The 18,986-nt window shown below is 43.0% G+C and overlaps 1 protein-coding gene across 1 annotated transcript in view; it reads left to right on the top strand.

The window, feature by feature from the left end:
• Positions 1-1,182: 1,182 nt before the first annotated feature.
• The window catches only part of LOC132829553 (suppressor of tumorigenicity 14 protein-like), a 121,718-nt gene continuing 103,914 nt past the window's right edge, over positions 1,183-18,986 (top strand). Inside the window, exon 1 of the mRNA XM_060846796.1 lies at positions 1,183-1,354. Coding sequence (XP_060702779.1) covers positions 1,316-1,354 — 39 coding nt within the window. The 5' untranslated portion in view covers positions 1,183-1,315. The remainder of the gene's footprint in view (positions 1,355-18,986) is intronic.

The following is an 18,986-nucleotide window of genomic DNA, read 5'->3' as shown; positions in this document are numbered from 1 at the left end:
CTCCCTGTCCCAGCTGAAGAGGCAGTACTCAGGTAATGTCTGTACACTCCCTGTCCCAGGTGAGCAGGCAGTACCAGGGTAATGTCTGTATGCTCCCTGTCCCAGATGAACAAGTAGTACCAGGGTAATGTGTGTCCGCTCCCTGTCCCAGCTGAAGAGGCAGTATCTGGGTAATGTCTGTACACTCCCTGTCCCAGGTGAGCAGGCAGTAACCGGGTAATGTCTGTATGCTCCCAGTCCCAGATGAACAAGCAGTACCAGGGTAATGTGTGTCCACTCCCTGTCCCAGCTGAAGAGGCAGTATCTGGGTAATGTCTGTACACTCCCTGTCCCAGGTGAACAGGCAGTACCAGAGTAATGTCTGTATGCTCCCTGTCCCAGGTGAACAGACAGTATCCATATAATGTCTGTATGCATCCTGCCCCAGGTGAGCAGGCAGTACCCAGGTAACGTCTGTATGCTTCCTGTCCCAGATGAATAAGCAGTACCAGGGTAATGTGTGTATGCTCCCTGTCCCAGGTAGACAGGCAGTATCCAGGTAATGTCTGTATGCTCCCTGTTCCAGATGAACAAGCAGTACCAGGGTAATGTCTGTATGCTCCCTGTTCCAGATGAACAAGCAGTACCAGGGTAATGTGGGTATGCTCCCTGTCCCAGGTGTACAGGCAGTGCCCAGGGTAATGTCTGTATGCTCTCTGTCCCAGAGGAGCAGGCAATACCCAGATAATATCTGTACACTCCCTGTCCCAGGTGAACAGGCAGTGCCAGGGTAATGTCTGTATGCTCCCTGCCCCAGGTGAACAGCTGTGCCTGGGTAATGTCTGTACGCTCCCTTTCCCAGGTGAACAGGTAGTACCCGGGTAATGTCTGTATGCTTCCTGTCCCAGGTGTACAGGCAGTATTAGGGTAATGTCTGTACGGTCCCTGTCCCAGATGAGCAGGCAATACCCAGGTAATATCTGTACACCCCCTGTCCCAGGTGAGCAGGCAGTGCCTGGGTAATGTCTGCACGCTCCCTGTCCCAGGTGAACAGGCAGTGCCTGGGTAATGTCTGCACGCTCCCTTTCCCAGGTGAACAGGCAGTGCCCTGGTAATGTCTGTACGCTCCATGTCTCAGGTGAGCATCTGGGATGATCGCCAAGTACTTCCTGTCACGTGAGGCACATACCTGACGGACAGAGAGAGCCGCACCCCCCAGATACCGAGACACCGTCAGAGAGCCGCACCCCCAGATACTGACAGAGACAGAGCCAGGGCTGTATCCCCAGAAAGAGCTGTATTCCCCGGGACCGAGCGCTGCTGTCTCCGCCTGACAATGATCGAATCCAGCCTGAAGTTCGACCCGAAAAGAGATGTAAGTTTCTGGATTGTAGTCCACACTTTGTCTCCGTTCCCTTTCTGTTTCTGAGTCGGTTTAAAAAGACCTGAAGCTCCACAGATTAATATTTAACCTCGGTCTTCCGTGTCAGGTTGGTGGTCAGGATTGGAGTGTACAGAATTCGGTTTGGCGCTGAGCACTCGGAAACTTCCTCGAGGCTCTGGACTGGGCACAAGTTTCACCTTGGAATTAAAAAAGTTCAAACCGGCAGTCGCACACCGCTGACTTTTGAACTGGGGAGTCAGGCAGCAGGCTGACTGACAGCCAAATCGAGATTACCTTGTAAAAGCAATGTATTACGGATGCTGGAAATCTGAAGTAAAAACAGCAACTACTCGGGGTACTCAACAGGTCTGCTGCATCTGTGGAGAGAGACTTTAAAGTTAATGTCTCGAGTTCCCTATTATTCTGTTTCAAAACTAAAACATACTGGAGAACAATGTCCCTCTTGCCCTGTCAACAACATAAAAATCGAGTGGAGGGTGCTCAGACTGAAAAAAAAATGGTGGTGGTGAAGGAGTAATTTTAAAGTTGTAAGTGTTAGGTTTGAGAAGGAGAAAATCTGTCCACTTTGCTGACAACAAAACCAACAAGGCACAAACCAGACATGGCTGGAGGTTGTAATCAAAATGGAGGACAGAGGTCATTCTGTGAAATTATTGAACTTCAGTTGAGTACTGGAGGCTGTAAGTTGACCAAGCAGAAACTGAGGTGGTATTGTGTTGAGTGTTACAGGAACAGTGTAGCAGACACAGTACAGAGATGTTAGCAGCATGTGAACAAGGTGGTTCATTAAAATGGCAAGCAACTTAATGATGTCCATATTGTATATTGAAATATTGTAAACTCTAGACTCAGAACAATGCCTGGTTTAAAGGTTCCTGTTTGAGGTCACATGGAAGATATACAAAATGAATTTTGAATCTTGTTGGAATCAGATTGGGAGGAGACATGTTTCGTAGGAGATATCCAACGCCTGTAATGCAACTAATGTTTACTGTTGCACTTTGATTCTGATCTGAAAGAATAATTTTGGAATTATAGAACAGGTTATTCAGCTTTGACTCATGAGAGAGAATATTTTCCTGTCAGAAAATTGTGGATTTAACTTGTGCCAGAGACTTGAATAAATAATCCAGGCAGACACTCCCAGTGCAATACGGAGGAAAAACTGCACTGTATCGTCTTAAAAATGAGATGTCTGTCCTTGTAGCTTAATATAAAAGATCTAATGGCACTTTTCCTACATTATATCAATGACACTGTTTCTGCATTGGAGCACTGGTTGTGAAAAAAAATTCAAGGAATGTAGGTTGAAACACAAAACTCAGAGTGGGAGATTTTATTTAATCACAGTGCATGACCTTACTGAATGAGCGATTAATGCAGGCAGTCATTGCTGTGCAGGACTTGTATCTATGGAACATAGTGTCCATACCAGTCATGGTTCTGAATTTTTGTTCTCTGACTCCAGCAAGATGAAAAAAATCTTGTTATTCCACTAATTAACGTTACCGGATACTCTCCATTATTCCCAAATGTTATGAATTATAAGCAATCACAGAATGCTGGAGAAACTTGGGTCTCTCAGCATCTGTGGCGAAAGAAAGAGCATTTTCAGACCTGTTAAGTTCCTTCAGCATTCTGTTCCAGATTTCTAACATCTGCAATATTTTGTCTTTATTACAAATTTTAGGATGGGCAGAATCTCCAGTAACACCATGCTGGTTCTCAGTTCCAGTGCGCAAATGTAGAGCAACGTGCTGGATTTATAATAGCTGCTATATTATGGCAATCATTGTACCATTTGATATTAGTTTCCTGTCTCGTGTATTTTTAGGGAAGGAATGAAGTTGAGAGAATTCTGCCTTGGCTGGGTGGTATAAAACCTGTCATAGTTCTGTGCAAATTTTAAAAGTGAGGGGTTTGTTTTTGAGTGAGATGCATCACTTCAAATGGATAGTTTACTCATGTATTCCATAATAGTTTTGAGTTAGGGTGGCAGAGATTTTGAACCGTGGAACCATAGTTGTTCTGTAGTCTGTGAGCGGCGCGGTGGCTCAGTGGTTAGCACTGCTGCCCCACAGTGCCAGGGATCCGAGTTCGATTCCATCTTCAGGCGACTGTCTGTGTGGAGTTTGCACATTGTCTGCATGGGTTCCTTCCACAATCCAAAGATGTACAGGTTAGGAGAATTGACTGTGCTAAATTGCCCATAGTGCATTGGTCAAGGTTAAAAAAACAGGTTGGGGAATGGGTCTGGATGGGTTACTCTTTGGAGGGGCAATGTGGACTTGTTGGGCCAAAGGGCTTGTTTCCATACTGTAGTGATTCTAATTCTAAATTCTGTACTCTCATTTTGTGTCTCACCCAAGTATCGAAGTTCTCTAACTGCTGAAAGGATGGGACAACATCAGTGATCTAATTTGCAGGAGTTCAGAGAATAAATCCAGGTTTATACTATTTGAATAGAAAGTGATGTGAATCTGAAGCTTGAATGTGAGAATTTTGCTTAGCATTTGGCATTCATTAATGTTATTGGCTTCTCCTGGTTGTGGATATTGTTGCTAGCTTTAAGTTGTTTTGTGTTTATTACTCAGGATAGGTTTCAGGCTTTCTGGATTTAGGAAACCTGGGGAATTTTTCTCGAACTGCTGAACAAGGCGCTGTTTAGATACAGTTACTATTGTTGAGAATACAAGATACAGGGCATAACTGAGGCCTCATAAGGTACAGCAGAAAATGGTTACTAACTTAACTGGGATTTGATTTTTAAAAGTGGGGAGATTATAGGAGGGAAACTGAGAGAAGGTTACATGGTTCTGGGAATGAATGAGTTATATTGCAATATAATTAAAGGACAGAGTATTTGTAACTTAAGAAAAAAAACCTCCCAAGATGTCCCAAATTGTTGTGTGCTCAATTGAGTTCTATTTTAAAGAGAACATAGTAACCTATCTGCATATAGCAGGGCCCCATAGACATCAATGAGATGATTGAGCAGTTTTGAGGTGGTGTGTGGAATAGTGAGATTGAAGAGATGGACAGTGAGCTTTTCAAATTAAACTTGTGCATTCTTAGGAATCATTCAGTTTCAAATATTTGAAATCTGAAACCATAGAGGCCCAGCACCAATTCTTGTGTTAAAGATCAACAGTCTACTTCCCAACCTGACTGCTTCTAATAATTAAGTCAATGCTCATTTAAGAGGCAGCAGCAGTCTGAAAAGATTGTGGACGAGTGATTCTGTGCTTTAACATAAGTTTAATTTGTCCTTGCTCCTCCCCTATTGTGATGACTCAGGACATGACGGAATGGATGCGCTGTAGATACTCACCAGTTTTGCCTGTGTTGCTTTGAACTGATTAGTCATGGCTGTGAATTTATTCTAGTTTATTTTAAGATGTGGGTGGGTATTACGTTTCTCTGAAAGTAAATGAGTAATCAGAAACTCCTAGATATGACCAGGACTCATCCATCATTTGCAAAAAGCAACTAAAAAAAGATGCAATGTTGAAAGATTTATTTTCCCCATTTGGATGGATTAGTTAGGATTCACTTGTTGCTGCTCTTACTGTGGTTATAGTCCGAGGTAAATGGTCAATGTCTTCTCACTGGTAAAACGGTCTCAAACAGAGGCAAAAAATGGTAGACCAGTTGAGTGAGCTCCAGCATTGTGTTATATATGTTCTGAGGAAGCTTCACTTGAACTGAAACATTAACTCTGATTTCTCTCCACATATGCTGCCAGATCTGCTGAGCTTTTCCAGCAATTTGTTTTTATTTCTGATTTACAGCATCTGCAGTTCTTTTGTTTTGTTTTATTTTGTTATATTTGTGTCAGTGGTAGCTCAGTGCCTAACAGTTTTGGTGCTAAATCAGTAGGTTGTATTCAATCCTGACTTCAGAGTCCTGAATACACAGCCCAGGCTGGATATTTGCTGCTGTACAGAAGGAGTGTTGCACTGCCTTTTGGACAAGATATTAATCTGAAGCCTTATTAAGTGAAAGTTACACTTCAGCTGTGATTGAACTTTGCAAGTACTTCACTCATAGCAAAGCTTTTGGGGTTGGTCTGAGCTTGTAAAAATCATCCCCTCTTCCTCCAGGACCTGACATCAACACTCCTACCCTTCCAAACGTGATATCCCAATCCTCCCTAAAAATCACCTTCCTTCTAGGAAGGAGCTCCTTTTGCAATTATTGTTTGTACTGTTTAATAATTTTACTTTAGTACTCTTTGGTGTGTAGCTCTATAGATGACTGCACCTTGCATGTATCCAGACACTCCTTATAGTGCATTGAGGGTTTCTGGCTCTACTATTTTTTTTGAGCATGAGGATGAGATTCCCACTATCCTGTGGGTGAAAGCATCCCTCCTTGACGCCTCTCCAATATTTCTGACCATTACCTTGCCATTATTTCTGAACATTACTTCAAATCTGTATACGCTAGTTATTCATCTTTCTAGTAAGGGAAATGGGTTCTTCGTATCCACTCTATTCAGGCTTCTCATAGTTTCTCTACCACAATTAAATCTCCTTGCAACCTCCTCTGTTCCATTTCAAAATAAGTGCCCCACTTATCTAGTCTTTCCACATAACTGAAATTTTCCTTGTGTGGTTACATCCTCCTAAATATCCCATTTCTCTTTGTGACTGCATCTTTCCTGGAACGTGGATCCGGATTTTCCTTTGGCCAGATAGATGTTTCTGCAGCATAGATGGTATTATCTATCAGGATCCTGCAGAGTTCCCAGTGGAATTGCTTGGGAAATTAAAGATTCTCATGGGCAATTTACTTAAACCTGGAACTCTCTGAATCCATTTAAATCTGAAAATTCAGAGGGCTTTTCTGCAGCTAAGTAAATAGTTACCCAAGAAATGTAAAATGATTTAAAAATGTAGTGTAATCCTTGGATAACTATTATACTGTACCCCCATCTTGCCACCTTGCACCACCTCACTTTGTGACACTGCAATGCCTTTTCTTGAGGCCCCACAGCCTTTGGACTGAAAGCCTCTTCCCAACCCATTGTACCTGGCAGTCCTCCCCCCTCCTCTTCCTCCAGGACCTGACATCAACACTTCTACCCTGCCAAACGTGATATCTCAATCCTCCCTAAACAGTGGAATACTTATTTGGCCTAATTTCCACATGGCACCCTACCCTCCTGGAACTTGCCCTTTATGGGATCTGTTAAAGGGGCTGTTTTTAATGATGAACTTTAAAATCACAAAAGCTGGCAACCAAATGTTGTGATGTGGTTTCACTTCCCCTAACTGTCCTACACTTCGAGGGTCCTATCAGATTTAAAGTGTGGTTCCTCATTTTGAAGGAGTTCTGATTGAACTGAAGTGTGAAGTTCTTTCCCAATGTAAAACGCAGAAGTAGAATAGCAATCTGACTGTGATTGTTACTGTTTAGAAAATCCTGCCCGTGGTGACCCGAATTGTATACAGTCATGTAGCTGTATCTAACTACTGTTATATATTTCTAGTATAACCTCAGCAAATAAAGACAAGCATTTCAAATGCTGTCTTAACTACCTTATCTATCTGTCCAGCCATTGCCTTATATCTGTGGACATGCACTGTATGATTTCTGTACACATTTCAATATCTTACCATTTATTATCCATTCCATTGCCTTGTTTTATTCCCCAAATGCATTACTTCTGAACTGAATTTTATTTGCCTTTTTTCTGTTGACCTAGTTAGCCCAATGTTATCTTTTCCAGTGTACAACTTTCTTCCTTTTTATTAACCACAATCAATTCTTTTCAACTGTGAACTTATTGATCTCAGGCTTTTACATTTAGGTGGCATTGTGGCTCAGTGGTTAGCACTGCTGCCTCACAGTGCCAGGGACCCGGGTTTGATTCCAGCCTTGGGTGACTGTCTGTGTGGAGTTTGCACATTCTCCACATGTCTGCGTGGGTTTCCTCTGGGTGCTCCGGTTTCTTCCGTAATCCAAAAATGTGCAGGTTAGGTGAATTGGCCGTGCTAAATTGCCCTTAGTGTTCAGGGATGTGTAGGTAAGATGCATTGTTCAGGGGTAAATATAGGATAATAGAGTACGGAAATTGATTACTCTTCGGAAGGATTGTTGTGGACTTGTGGGCCAAAGGGCCTGTTTTCGCACTGTAGGAATTCTGTAAGTCTAAGTCATTGATATAAGCCTCCTTTGATTCCATCCTTTGACTTCAACCACTGAGCCAATTATACATCTAAATTGTACCTTTCTGCTGGATTCATTATGTTTTTACTTTCTGACCAATGTATTTGTGGGACTTCATGCAACATCTTGCTGAAATACATGTGGATTATATAAATACACATTAACCAACATCTTATTTCCTTCTCAAAACATTGAACCAATGTAGTCAGAAACAATCGTCTGCTAACAAATCCATCCTGGCTGTTCGCAATTTGGGAACTCAGCTTGGCTCCTTTGACAGCATCTTCCAAACCCACGAGCTCAACCACTTGAAAGGATAATGGCAGGAAATGCATGTATGATCTTTGTGTTACAGCTTCCCTTGGGCATCCTGTTACCTTCGTGATAGAACTCAAAGGGCAGTGATATTGCACCTTTTACAACTTGAGGACAATTTTGTATTTAAGCAATAGTTCCTGCTAGTGACTAGTAAATGAAAGCTTGTCGAGAGTTGCACAATGGTTTAGATGCCATTCGTTTCTGCACTAAAAGTGTCTATGACTTCTATATATTTCTGTTATTGGTCAGATTTGAGAGATGTTTATCATTTGATTAAATTGTGAATTTAGGATCATGTGATGTAATCGTGATTGTAGTATCCTATGGCAACGATCAGCTTTTATAGCAATTTAATGACGTGGAAATTCTGGCACACCTTGCCCTTGAGCCGGTCGCTGCTGGGAAATGCAGGAGCTGTACTTTTACATAAAGTAGTCACAGCAATTGCTGATGCTTCAAGTGAAACTAAGAAATCGGAACTATAGTCAGCCAAGTAATGTCCTTTGAAAATGTTGTTGCGGCTATGGCACAACTGGAACCTCCTAACAAAAGTCTTTCAGTTTGGCAAGCTCTGGATTCAAAGCTGATTCCAGGACTTGAGCGCAGGATTGCTACTTTATTGTATCAATCTGGAGGACATGCTGCTTTGTGGAAGGTGCTGTCCTTTGAACAAAGAACAAAGAAAATTTATAGCGCAAGAGCGTTACAGCCTTTCGGCCCTCCAAGCCTGAGCCGATCCAAATCTATTGTCTAAACCTGTCGGTCAATTCCTAAGCATCGTAAATGAATCTACCGTGCCTGCCTCTACTACCTCTGCTGGCAACGCGTTCCAAATGCCCACTACCCTCTGTGTGAAGTATTTACCAAATGTATCCCCCTTAAATCTTCCACCTCTCACCTTGAAAGTTTGACCTCTCGTTATTGAATCCTTCACCCTGGGAAAAAGCTTGTCTCTATCCACACTGTCTAGACCCTTCATGATTTTGTAAACCTCAATCAGGTCCCCCCTCAATCTCCTTTTCTCTAATGAAAAAAAAACCTAACCTACTCAATCTCTCTTCATAGCTAACACCTTCCGTACCAGGCAACATCCTTGTAAACCTTCTCTGCACCCTCTCCAAAGTGTCCACATCCTTTTGTTGATGTGGTGGCCAGAACAGTGCACAGTATTCTAAGTGCGGCCGAACCAATGTTTTGTACAATTTTAACATGACTTGCCAGCTCTTATACTCAATACCCCGTCCAATGAAGATAAGCATACTATATGCCTTCTTGACCATTCTATCCACCTTCAGGGTACAACGGACCTGCACTCCCAGATCTCTCTGCCCATCAACCTTTCTCAAGGCTCTTCTGTTCATTGTATACTTCGCTCTAGAATTAGACTTGCCTAAATGCCTCACATTTGTCTGGATTGAAAACCATCTGCCACTTTTCCGCCCAACTCTCCAGTCTATCTATATTCTCCTGTATTCTCTGACAGTCTCTTATGCTTTCTGCTACACCATAAATCATCTTGTCATCTGCAAACTTGCTGATCATATCAACAGTGCCCTCTTCCAGATCATTTATGTATATTACAAACAACAGTGGCCCCAACACTGACCCCTGTGGAACACCACTGGTCACCTTTCTCCATTTCAAGAAACTCCCTTCAACTATTACTCTCTGTCTCCTGTTGCCCAACCAGTTCTTTATCCACCTAGCTAGAACACCCTGCACACCATGTGACTTCACTTTCTCTATTAGTTTACGATGGGGAACCCTATCAAACACCTTACTAATGTCCAAGACTTTGAGACCGAGGATTTAATCTGCATGGATCTCTGAAGGTGACAGGATATACTGAGAGAGTAGTCAGCAAAGTATCTTAGATTTCGTAAAAGTATTGAGAATCAAATCAGTGACATTATGCTGCACCTTTCTGAAACTCTGGTTAGGTCACAGCTAAAGTATTGTGCCCAGTTCTGTCACCAAACTTGAAGGATGTGAGGGTCCTTGAGGGAGTGCAGAGGAGTGGTAAGAGAGTGGTAAGGGCGTGGTAAGGCTGTGGAATGCTCTACCTGCTAATGTAGTCAACTCAGCTACATTCGGGAGATTTAAACAATCCTTAAATAAGCACATGGATGATTTTGGGATAGTGTAGGGGGATGAGCTGAGAATAGTTCACAGGTTGGCGCAACATCGAGGGCCAAAGGGCCTGTTCTGCGCTGTATTGTTCGATATTCTATGAGATGATTCCAGGGTTGAGAGATTTCAGTTAAAGGTTAGATTGGAAATGCTGGGATGGTTGTTCTTGGAGCAAAGAAGTTAGAAGGTAGATTTGCTAGAGAGCTCTCCATTATCCACTCTAAACCTTTGCAGGTTAGTGTAACCATTGGGATTTCTACAGTTCCATGCAAGTAAGATTAATTTTGTTGTGGTTGTGTTCGCCGAGCTGGAAGTTTTTGCTGCAGCTCGGTGAACACAACCTCAACAACGGATACCCGAGCTGCAAATCTTCAATCAAACTTTAAAGATTAATTTTGTTGGTAACCTCATGAATATTGCACTAACCATTTCTCTGTAAGCTTGATGCTGATAAAGGGCAGACCAAAATTATTCTGTGTGGTAATGGCCAATCTGATCAAATCACCACTCAAAACATACCACACAAACTCAGAAAGAGCCAATGGCTACAACTTTTGACTCTGAGTCTACCTCAGATTACCCTGGAGTGGTAGGTTTTTCAAAAATATGAACAGTGGTGGAGCTAGGTCCTTCAAGCTCTTAGTTTGCAAATGGCTTTTTTTTATATAGATATTTTTATTGGAAATTTAACATTTTTATAAGTTTACAAAAATAAAAAAAATCCCAAGTACAAACATTGATATACAATTAAATCTTAAATAAATAATAACCAAAATTTAACATAAGAAAAATACCGAGGAAAAAAAACAAAACACTAATCTAATCTAAAAAAAACTACTAATCTAACCTACAACTAACCGGAGTGTATAATTAAGTCTCTTACATTATTCAAATAAGAGAAAGAAAAAAAATCCAACGGATAACACAGAAATTGTATTGCGAGATACGTGCTCGGATTGTGTTAACATCAAATGTAACAAAACCTGTATTGGTGCAGGATTCCTCTCCCAAAGGGTCCTGGACCAGCCAGGTTCGCAATCTCAATTAAATAAAAGCCTTTGTTAGGATAGCTGTATTTATATAATTCAAGAAAGGTTGTCATATCTTATGAAATAATTCGGTCTTTCAGTGCACCATATTTGTAAGGAAGTCATTCATTCCATAATTAATCTGTGCCAATTTGAAAGTCCAGGGGGGCCCTCAGCCACCCAGTTTACCAAAATATTTTTCCTTGCACAGAAAGAGAGAATAGAAAATAATCTCTTCCCGTGCATATCCAGGGAGGGTAAGTTCGAAAAACCGAAAAGGAGAGATACAGGGTCCATTCTAATTTCCGTTCCTAAGATTGCTGTCAGGGTATTTGCTACGGATACCCTGACAGGTCTACGGATCTTATGACAGGTCCATAGGCAATGTACAAGAGTGCCCACCTCTATTTTACATTTGGGACACATTGGAGATGCTCCTGCCTTGAATTTTGTCAATCGATCCGGTGCTATATGGGCCCTATGAAGTATCTTCAGTTGGATAGCCTGAGTTCTGTTGCAGGTGGTGATTCTTCTGGCGTTTTCCCAAATGTAATTCCACGTTTCTATAGAGATTTCTAGTCCCAAATCCTGATCCCATGTTTTAAGCAGATTGTCCATATCTCTCAATACTTCATCATATAGTAAATGATAAATAGTACCGACGGAAGATACCCCCATTGGCTGTAGCACTCTACATTTTCGATCTGATTTATAAAGACTATCTAATAACGTGGTGGTCTTCTGTATGTAATCTCGAATTTGGAAGTATCGAAAGAGGTCTCCATTAGATAATCTGAATTTCTGACGCAGCTGTTCAAAAGACGTCAGGACCCCTTCTTTAAATAGGACCCCTAAACATGAGATACCCCTGGATCTCCAATGTTTGAAAGTGGCATCTGTAAACCCCGGTTGAAATCCCCATGCTCCCACTATCGGAGCATAGGGGGATGTTTTATGTGAGTTGCCCGCATTTTGCCGCATTATATTCCAAGCTTTAATTGTGTTTAGTATTATAGGGTTTTTACAGTGATCCGTAATGATTTTCCTCTTGTCTGAAAATAAAAGGTTAATAAGTGGGCATTTTACTTGAGAAGCCTCGATGTCCAGCCAGATTGATTGTGGGTCAGACAAGACCCAATTGGCTATGTAGCTTAATAGGGAACTTAACTGATATTTCCTAAAATCTGGGAAGTCCAATCCTCCCCTTGCCTGTGGAAGCTGTAGCTTCTTCAGCTTAATGAGGGGCTGTCTATGATTCCAGATAAAGGAACCCAGCCAGCCATATAATTTACGTCGAGCCAGCCTCGGCAGCATCACCGGAAGTATTCTCATAGGGTATAGGAGACGGGGCAGGACATTCATTTTAATTAGTGCTATTCTACCCAGCCAGGAACTTGGAAGGTCTCCCCATCGCTGGAGGTCCTGCCTTATCCTTTCCAGTAAATGCACAAAGTTCACCCTGTATAATTGATCAATTACTGGGGTGATAAAAATGCCTAAATATAAGAAACTCTCCAGGGACCGCCGAAAGGGAAAGTGGGATCCGTCCACTAAGTGGGATATCATATCTATGCCACCCATTGGCATAGCCTCCGATTTTGAGAAATTAATTTTATAGCCTGAGAATGCACTAAATATATTAATAACTTGGATTAAGCGAGGCACGGACATCAGAGGATTACTGAGGAATTGGAGAACATCATCTGCATAAAGGGTAACTTTATGTTTACCTGTACCAATTCTCGGGTCCGTTATTTTAGGGTCAGCCCGTATAGCTTCTGCTAGTGGCTCAATTATTAGCATAAATAACAATGGCGAGAGAAGACATCCCTGACGGCAGCCCCTATCCACACTGAAGCTATCTGAGCCATTAGTAACCTCAACTGCTTTGGGATCACTATACAATGTTGAGACCCATTTGGTAAGCACCTTTCCAACGCCAAACCTTTCCAATGTGTAAAACAAATATGACCATTCAACCCTATCGAATGCCTTTTCTGCGTCTAATGAGACTACTACTCCTGGTATCTTTCCTTGATGGCAGGCTTGAATCACATTCAAAATCTTTCTAATATTATTGGATGATCTACGGCCCTTAATAAACCCTGTCTGATCCTCCTTTTATGATATGTGGCAATACCCTTTCTAGCCTTAATGCTAATGTTTTAGAAAGGATTTTAAAATCTACATTTAGCAAGGATATTGGTCTGTATGACACACAATCTTCTGGGTTCTTTCCTTTTTTTAAGGATAAGAGAGATATTTGCCTCTTCCAACGAGGCGGGAGATAGCCCTGACTGTATGCGTAGTTATACATGTCCATAAGTAGACTAGCCAATATTCCTGTAAATTCTTTATAGAATTCAGCTTGAAAGCCGTCTGGGCCAGGTGCCTTACCGCTCTGAAGTTGCCTGATTGCGTCAAGTATTTCTGGGCTTGTTAGGGCAGCATTCAAGACCGATACCTGTTCCGGAGTTAGGTCTGGAAAGATCAAATTTTAAAAAAATGATTGCATCCTCCTAATCCTGTCTTCACAATCCTGCGATTTATATAAATCAGAATAAAATTTTCTAAAGATTGCGTTAATCCTTTTATGATCATGAGTCAGAGTACCCATACTTTCCTTGATAGATGTGATAGTTTGAGGGGCCTTCCTTTTCTTTGCAAGAAATGCTAAGTATCTAACCGGTTTATCGCCAAATTCATATAACCTTTGTTTTGCAAATAATATTTCCCTCTTAGCTGTTTGGGTAAGCATGGTATTTAGAGCTGTCCTAAGGGCCGTAATCCTTTGCAATTTGATAATAGAAGGTCTATCAGTGTATGCTGTTTCAGCCGCTTTTAAGCGAGCTTCAAGCAGACGCTTTGTTCTCCCTTTAATTTTTTCTGGGTCGCTGAGTATGAGATGATCAAATCTCACGTGTAAGCTTTGATGGTCTCCCACATCATTGATGAGTTGCTAGCTGTACCTAAATTAATTTCTAAAAAAGTTTTAAATTCTTGAGAGAAGTGTCTTACAAATTTACTATCTTTCATCACGAAGGGGTCTATACGCCAATGCCGAGGGGATGTCTCATTGTTTCCTCGCCTTGATTTCCATATATACAGCAGCGTGGTCGGAAATTGCTATACTACCTATTTTACCGGATGATATGGAATTTAAAAAAATCGAGGGGGCAAAAAAGATATCTATTCTGCTACGACATTTATGTGGATTGAAGGAAAAAGAAAAATCTCTGCCCTGTGGATGAAGACATCTCCACACATTTACTAGTCCTAATTCTTTGTTCAAATCCACCAATTGTCGAGATCTGGGAGATACTCCTGCAGTACTCTTGGGAATCCTATCTATTTCCGGATCCATAATACAATTCAAGTCTCCCTCTATAATTGTATGATGGGTACCAAAAGCCATCAATTTTGAGAAGGCTTCAGTTATAAATTTAAAAGGATGTGCCGGGGGACAATACAAATTTAAAATCCCATATTCCTCTCCATTTATAAGGGCTTTAATCAGAATATATCATCAAGATCCATCTTACATAGAAACATAGAACAATGCAGCACAGAACAGGCCCTTCGGCCCACGATGTTGTGCCGAACATCTATCCTAGATTAAGCACCCATCCATGTACCTATCCAATTGCCGCTTAAAGGTCGCCAAAGATTCTGACTCTACCACTCCCACGGGCAGCACATTCCATGCCCCCACCACTCTCTGGGTAAAGAACCCACCCCTGACATCTCCCCTATACCTTCCACCCTTCACCTTAAATTTATGTCCCCTTGTAATACTCTGTTGTACCCGGGGAAAAAGTTTCTGACTGTCTACTCTATCTATCCCCCTGATCATCTTTTAAACCTCTATCAAGTCACCCCTCATCCTTCGCCGTTCCAACGAGAAAAGGCCGAGAACTCTCAACCTATCCTCGTACGACCTATTCTCCATTCCAGGCAACATCCTGGTAAATCTTCTCTGCACCCTCTCCAAAGCTTCCACATCTTTCCTAAAGTGAGGCGACCAGAACTGCACACAGTACTCCAAATGTGGCCTAACCAAAGTCCTGTACAGCTGCAACATCACTTCACGACTCTTGAATTCAATCCCTCTGCTAATGAATGCTAATACACCATAGGCCTTCTTACAAGCTCTATCCACCTGAGTGGCAACTTTCAAAGATCTATGTACATAGACCCCAAGATCCCTCTGTTCCTCCACCTGACTAAGAACTCTACCGTTAACCCTGTATTCCGCATTCTTATTTGTTCTTCCAAAATGGACAACCTCACACTTGGCAGGGTTGAACTCCATATGCCACTCCTCAGCCCAGCTCTGTATCATATCTAAGTCCCTTTGCAAATGACAACAGCCCTCCTCACTGTCCACAACTCCACCATTCTTCGTATCATCTGCAAATTTACTGACCCACCCTTCGACTCCCTCATCCAAGTCATTAATAAAAATTACAAACAGCAGAGGACCCAGAACTGATCCCTGCGTAACTCCACTCGTAACTGGGCTCCAGGCTGAATAGTTACCATCTACCACCACTCTCTGACTTCGACCGGTTAGCCAGTTTTCAATCCAATTGGCCAAGTTTCCCTCTATCCCATGCCTCCTGACTTTCCGCATAAGCCTACCATGGGGAACCTTATCAAATGCCTTACTAAAATCCATGTACACTACACCCACTGCTCTACTCTCATCCACCTGCTTGGTCACCTCCTCAAAGAATTCAGTAAGACTTGTAAGGCAAGACCTACCCTTCACAAATCCGTGCTGGCTGTCCCTAATCAAGCAGTGTCTTTCCAGATACTCATAAATCCTATCCCTCAGTACCCTTTCCATTACTTTGCCTACCACAGATGTAAGACTAACTGGCCTGTAATTCCCGGGGTTATCCCTATTCCCTTTTTTGAACAGGGGCACAACATTCGCTACTCTCCAGTCCCCTGGTACCACCCCCGTTGACAGTGAAGACGAAAAGATCATTGCCAACGGTACTGCAATTTCCTCTCTTGCTTCCCACATAATCCTAGGATATATCTCGTCAGGCCCGGGGGACTTGTCTATCCTCAAGTTGTTCAAAATGTCCAACACATCTTCCTTCCTAACAAGTATCTCTTCTAGCTTACCAGTCCATTTCACACTCTCCTCTTCAACAATCCGGTCCCTCTCGTTCGTAAATACTGAAGAAAAGTACTTGTTCAAGACCTCTCCTATCTCTTCTGACTCAATACACAATCTCCCACTACTGTCCTTGATCGGACCCACCCTCGTTCTCGTCATTCTCATGCTTCTCACATACGCATAAAATGCCTTGGGGTTATCCTTGATCCTATCCGCCAAGGATTTTTCATGCCCTCTCTTAGCTCTCCTAATCCCTTTCTTTAGGTCCCTTCTGGCTATCCTGTATCCCTCCACTGCTCTGTCTGAACCCTGTTTCCTCAACCTTATGTAAGCCTCCTTCTTCCTCTTTACTAAACATTCAACCTCCCTCGTCAACCAAGGCTCCCTCACACGGCCATTTCTTTCCTGCCTGATAGGTACATACATATCAAGGACACGTCGTATCTGTTCCTTGAAAAAGTTCCACATTTCAATGACGTCCTTCCCTGACAGCCTATGCTTCCAACTTATGCTCCTCAAATCCTGTCTTACAGCATCGTAATTTCCCTTCCCCCAATTGTAAAATCTACCCTGTTGTGCACACCTATCTCTCTCCATAACCAAGGTGAAAGTCACAGAATTGTGGTCACCATCACCAAAATGTTCACCCACTAACAAGCCCATCACTTGTCCTGGTTCATTACCGAGTACCAAATCCAATATGGCCTCCCCTCTGGTTGGACAATCTACATACTGAGTTAGAAAAGCTTCCTGGACACACTGCACAAACACCGCCCCATCCAATCTACTTGATCTAAAGAGCTTCCAATCAATATTTGGGAAGTTGAAGTCGCCCATGACTACGACCCTGTGGCTTCTGCACCTTTCCAAAATCTGTTTCCCAATCTGTTTCTCCACATCTCTGCTGCTATTGGGGGGCCTATAGTAAACACCCAACAAGGTGACTGCACCTTTCCTATTTCTGACTTCAGCCCATACTACCTCCAAAGGCAGATCCCCCTCAAACTTCCTTTCTGCAGCCGTTATACCATTTCTAATTAGCAATGCCACCCCCCCTCCTTTTTTACCACCCTCCCTAATCTTACTGAAACATCTGTAACCAGGAACCTCCAACAACTATTCCTGTCCCTCATCTATCCACGTTTCCGTGATGGCCACAACATCGTAGTCCCAGGTACCGATCCATGCCTTAAGTTCACCCACCTTATTTCTGATACTCCTTGCGTTGAAGTATACGCACTTGAGCCCATCTCTGTGTCCGCAAGTATTCCCTGTCAGTGCTACCTTCTCCACAGCCTCCCTACATTCTTGGACATCCTGACACACAGCTAACCTACTTGCTGGACTACAAGTCCGGATCCCATCCTCCTGCCAAATTAGTTTAAACCCCCCCCGAAGAGTGCTAGCAAACCTACCCCCCAGGATATTGGTGCCCTTCTGGTTCAGGTGCAACCCGTCCTGCTTGTACAGGTCCCACCTTCCCCAGAATGCAGTCCAATTGTCCAAATACCTGAAGCCCTCCCTCCTACACCATCCTTGCAGCCACGTGTTCAACTGCACTCTCTCCCTATTCCTTGCCTCACTGTCACATGGCACCGGCAACAACCCAGAGATGACGACTCTGTCTGTCCTAGCTTTTAGCTTCCAGCCTAACTCCCTGAGCTCTTGAATGACCTCCCCACCCCTCTTCCTACCTATGTCGTCGGTGCCAATGTGTACCACGACTTCTGGCTGCACACCCTCCCCCTTAAGGATTCTGAAGACACGGTCCGAGACATCTTGGACCCTGGCACCCGGGAGGCAACAAACCATCCGAGAGTCTCGCCCATGTCCACAGAACTGCCTGTCCGTCCCTCTAACTAGAGAGTCTCCTATAACTAGCGCTCTCCTGCTCTCTCCCTTTCCCTTCTTAGTCTCAGAGCCAGACCTCACACCACAGACCCCGTCACTGCAGCTTACACCTGCAAGGCTGTGCCCCCCCAACAGTTTCCAAAGCTGTATACTTATTGTTTAGGGGAATGACCACAGGGGAACTCTGCACTGCCTGCTTCTTCCCCTTCCCACCTCTAACTGTTACCCAGCTACCTCTGTTCTCCGGCGTAACTATGTCCCTGTCAGCCTCTCGAATAATCCTCAGTTCATCCAACTCCAGTTCCAGTTCCCTAACTCGTTCGGTGAGGAGCAGGATCTGACTGCATTTCCTGCAGACGAAGTTGGCAGGAGTATCGGTGGTCACCCCTACCTCAAACATCCTGCAGGAGGAACATTCCACTGCCTGCGCTGCCATGACTGTACACTTTTATCTGATTTAGAATTTTGAAAGGGAAATTCTTCTGAATAAGAATAACAACTCCCCTGCTTTTTTTGCTAAAAGAAGAAAAAAAGGCCCGATCAAATCCACCCTGTCATAATTTCAAGTGTTCGTCATCCAATAAGTGTGTCTCCTGTAGAAGAGCTATATCAACTCTTTCTTTCTTGAGATTTGATAATATTTTCTTCCTTTTGACATTCCAGGTGCACCACTTAACCGACTGATCAACCATAATCGTCCGGGCAAATCCGAGACCCCTCGGGAGGGGAAACCCTATCCAGAACATCCCGAGCATAGACCATATAAAATTCACAAAAATAAAGGCTCACTCATACACTCACAACAGTATAATAAAAAACGATTTCTAAATAAAAGAAATATAAAACGTATTTAAATGGAGATTTTCCCCCTTGTTCCCAGGAGGTATCACTTCCTTTCCAAAGGTCCATCATATCCTCTCCTAACCAGTGCCCCACCCTTGACCCAGGCGCTCCCCAATAGGATGAGGAA

This window comes from Hemiscyllium ocellatum, chromosome 29 (assembly GCF_020745735.1).
Source record: "Hemiscyllium ocellatum isolate sHemOce1 chromosome 29, sHemOce1.pat.X.cur, whole genome shotgun sequence".
In the NCBI taxonomy this organism is placed as follows: domain Eukaryota; kingdom Metazoa; phylum Chordata; class Chondrichthyes; order Orectolobiformes; family Hemiscylliidae; genus Hemiscyllium; species Hemiscyllium ocellatum.
The sequence above is the reverse complement of the archived record's forward strand: the minus strand, read 5'-3'. Positions and strand labels throughout refer to the sequence as shown.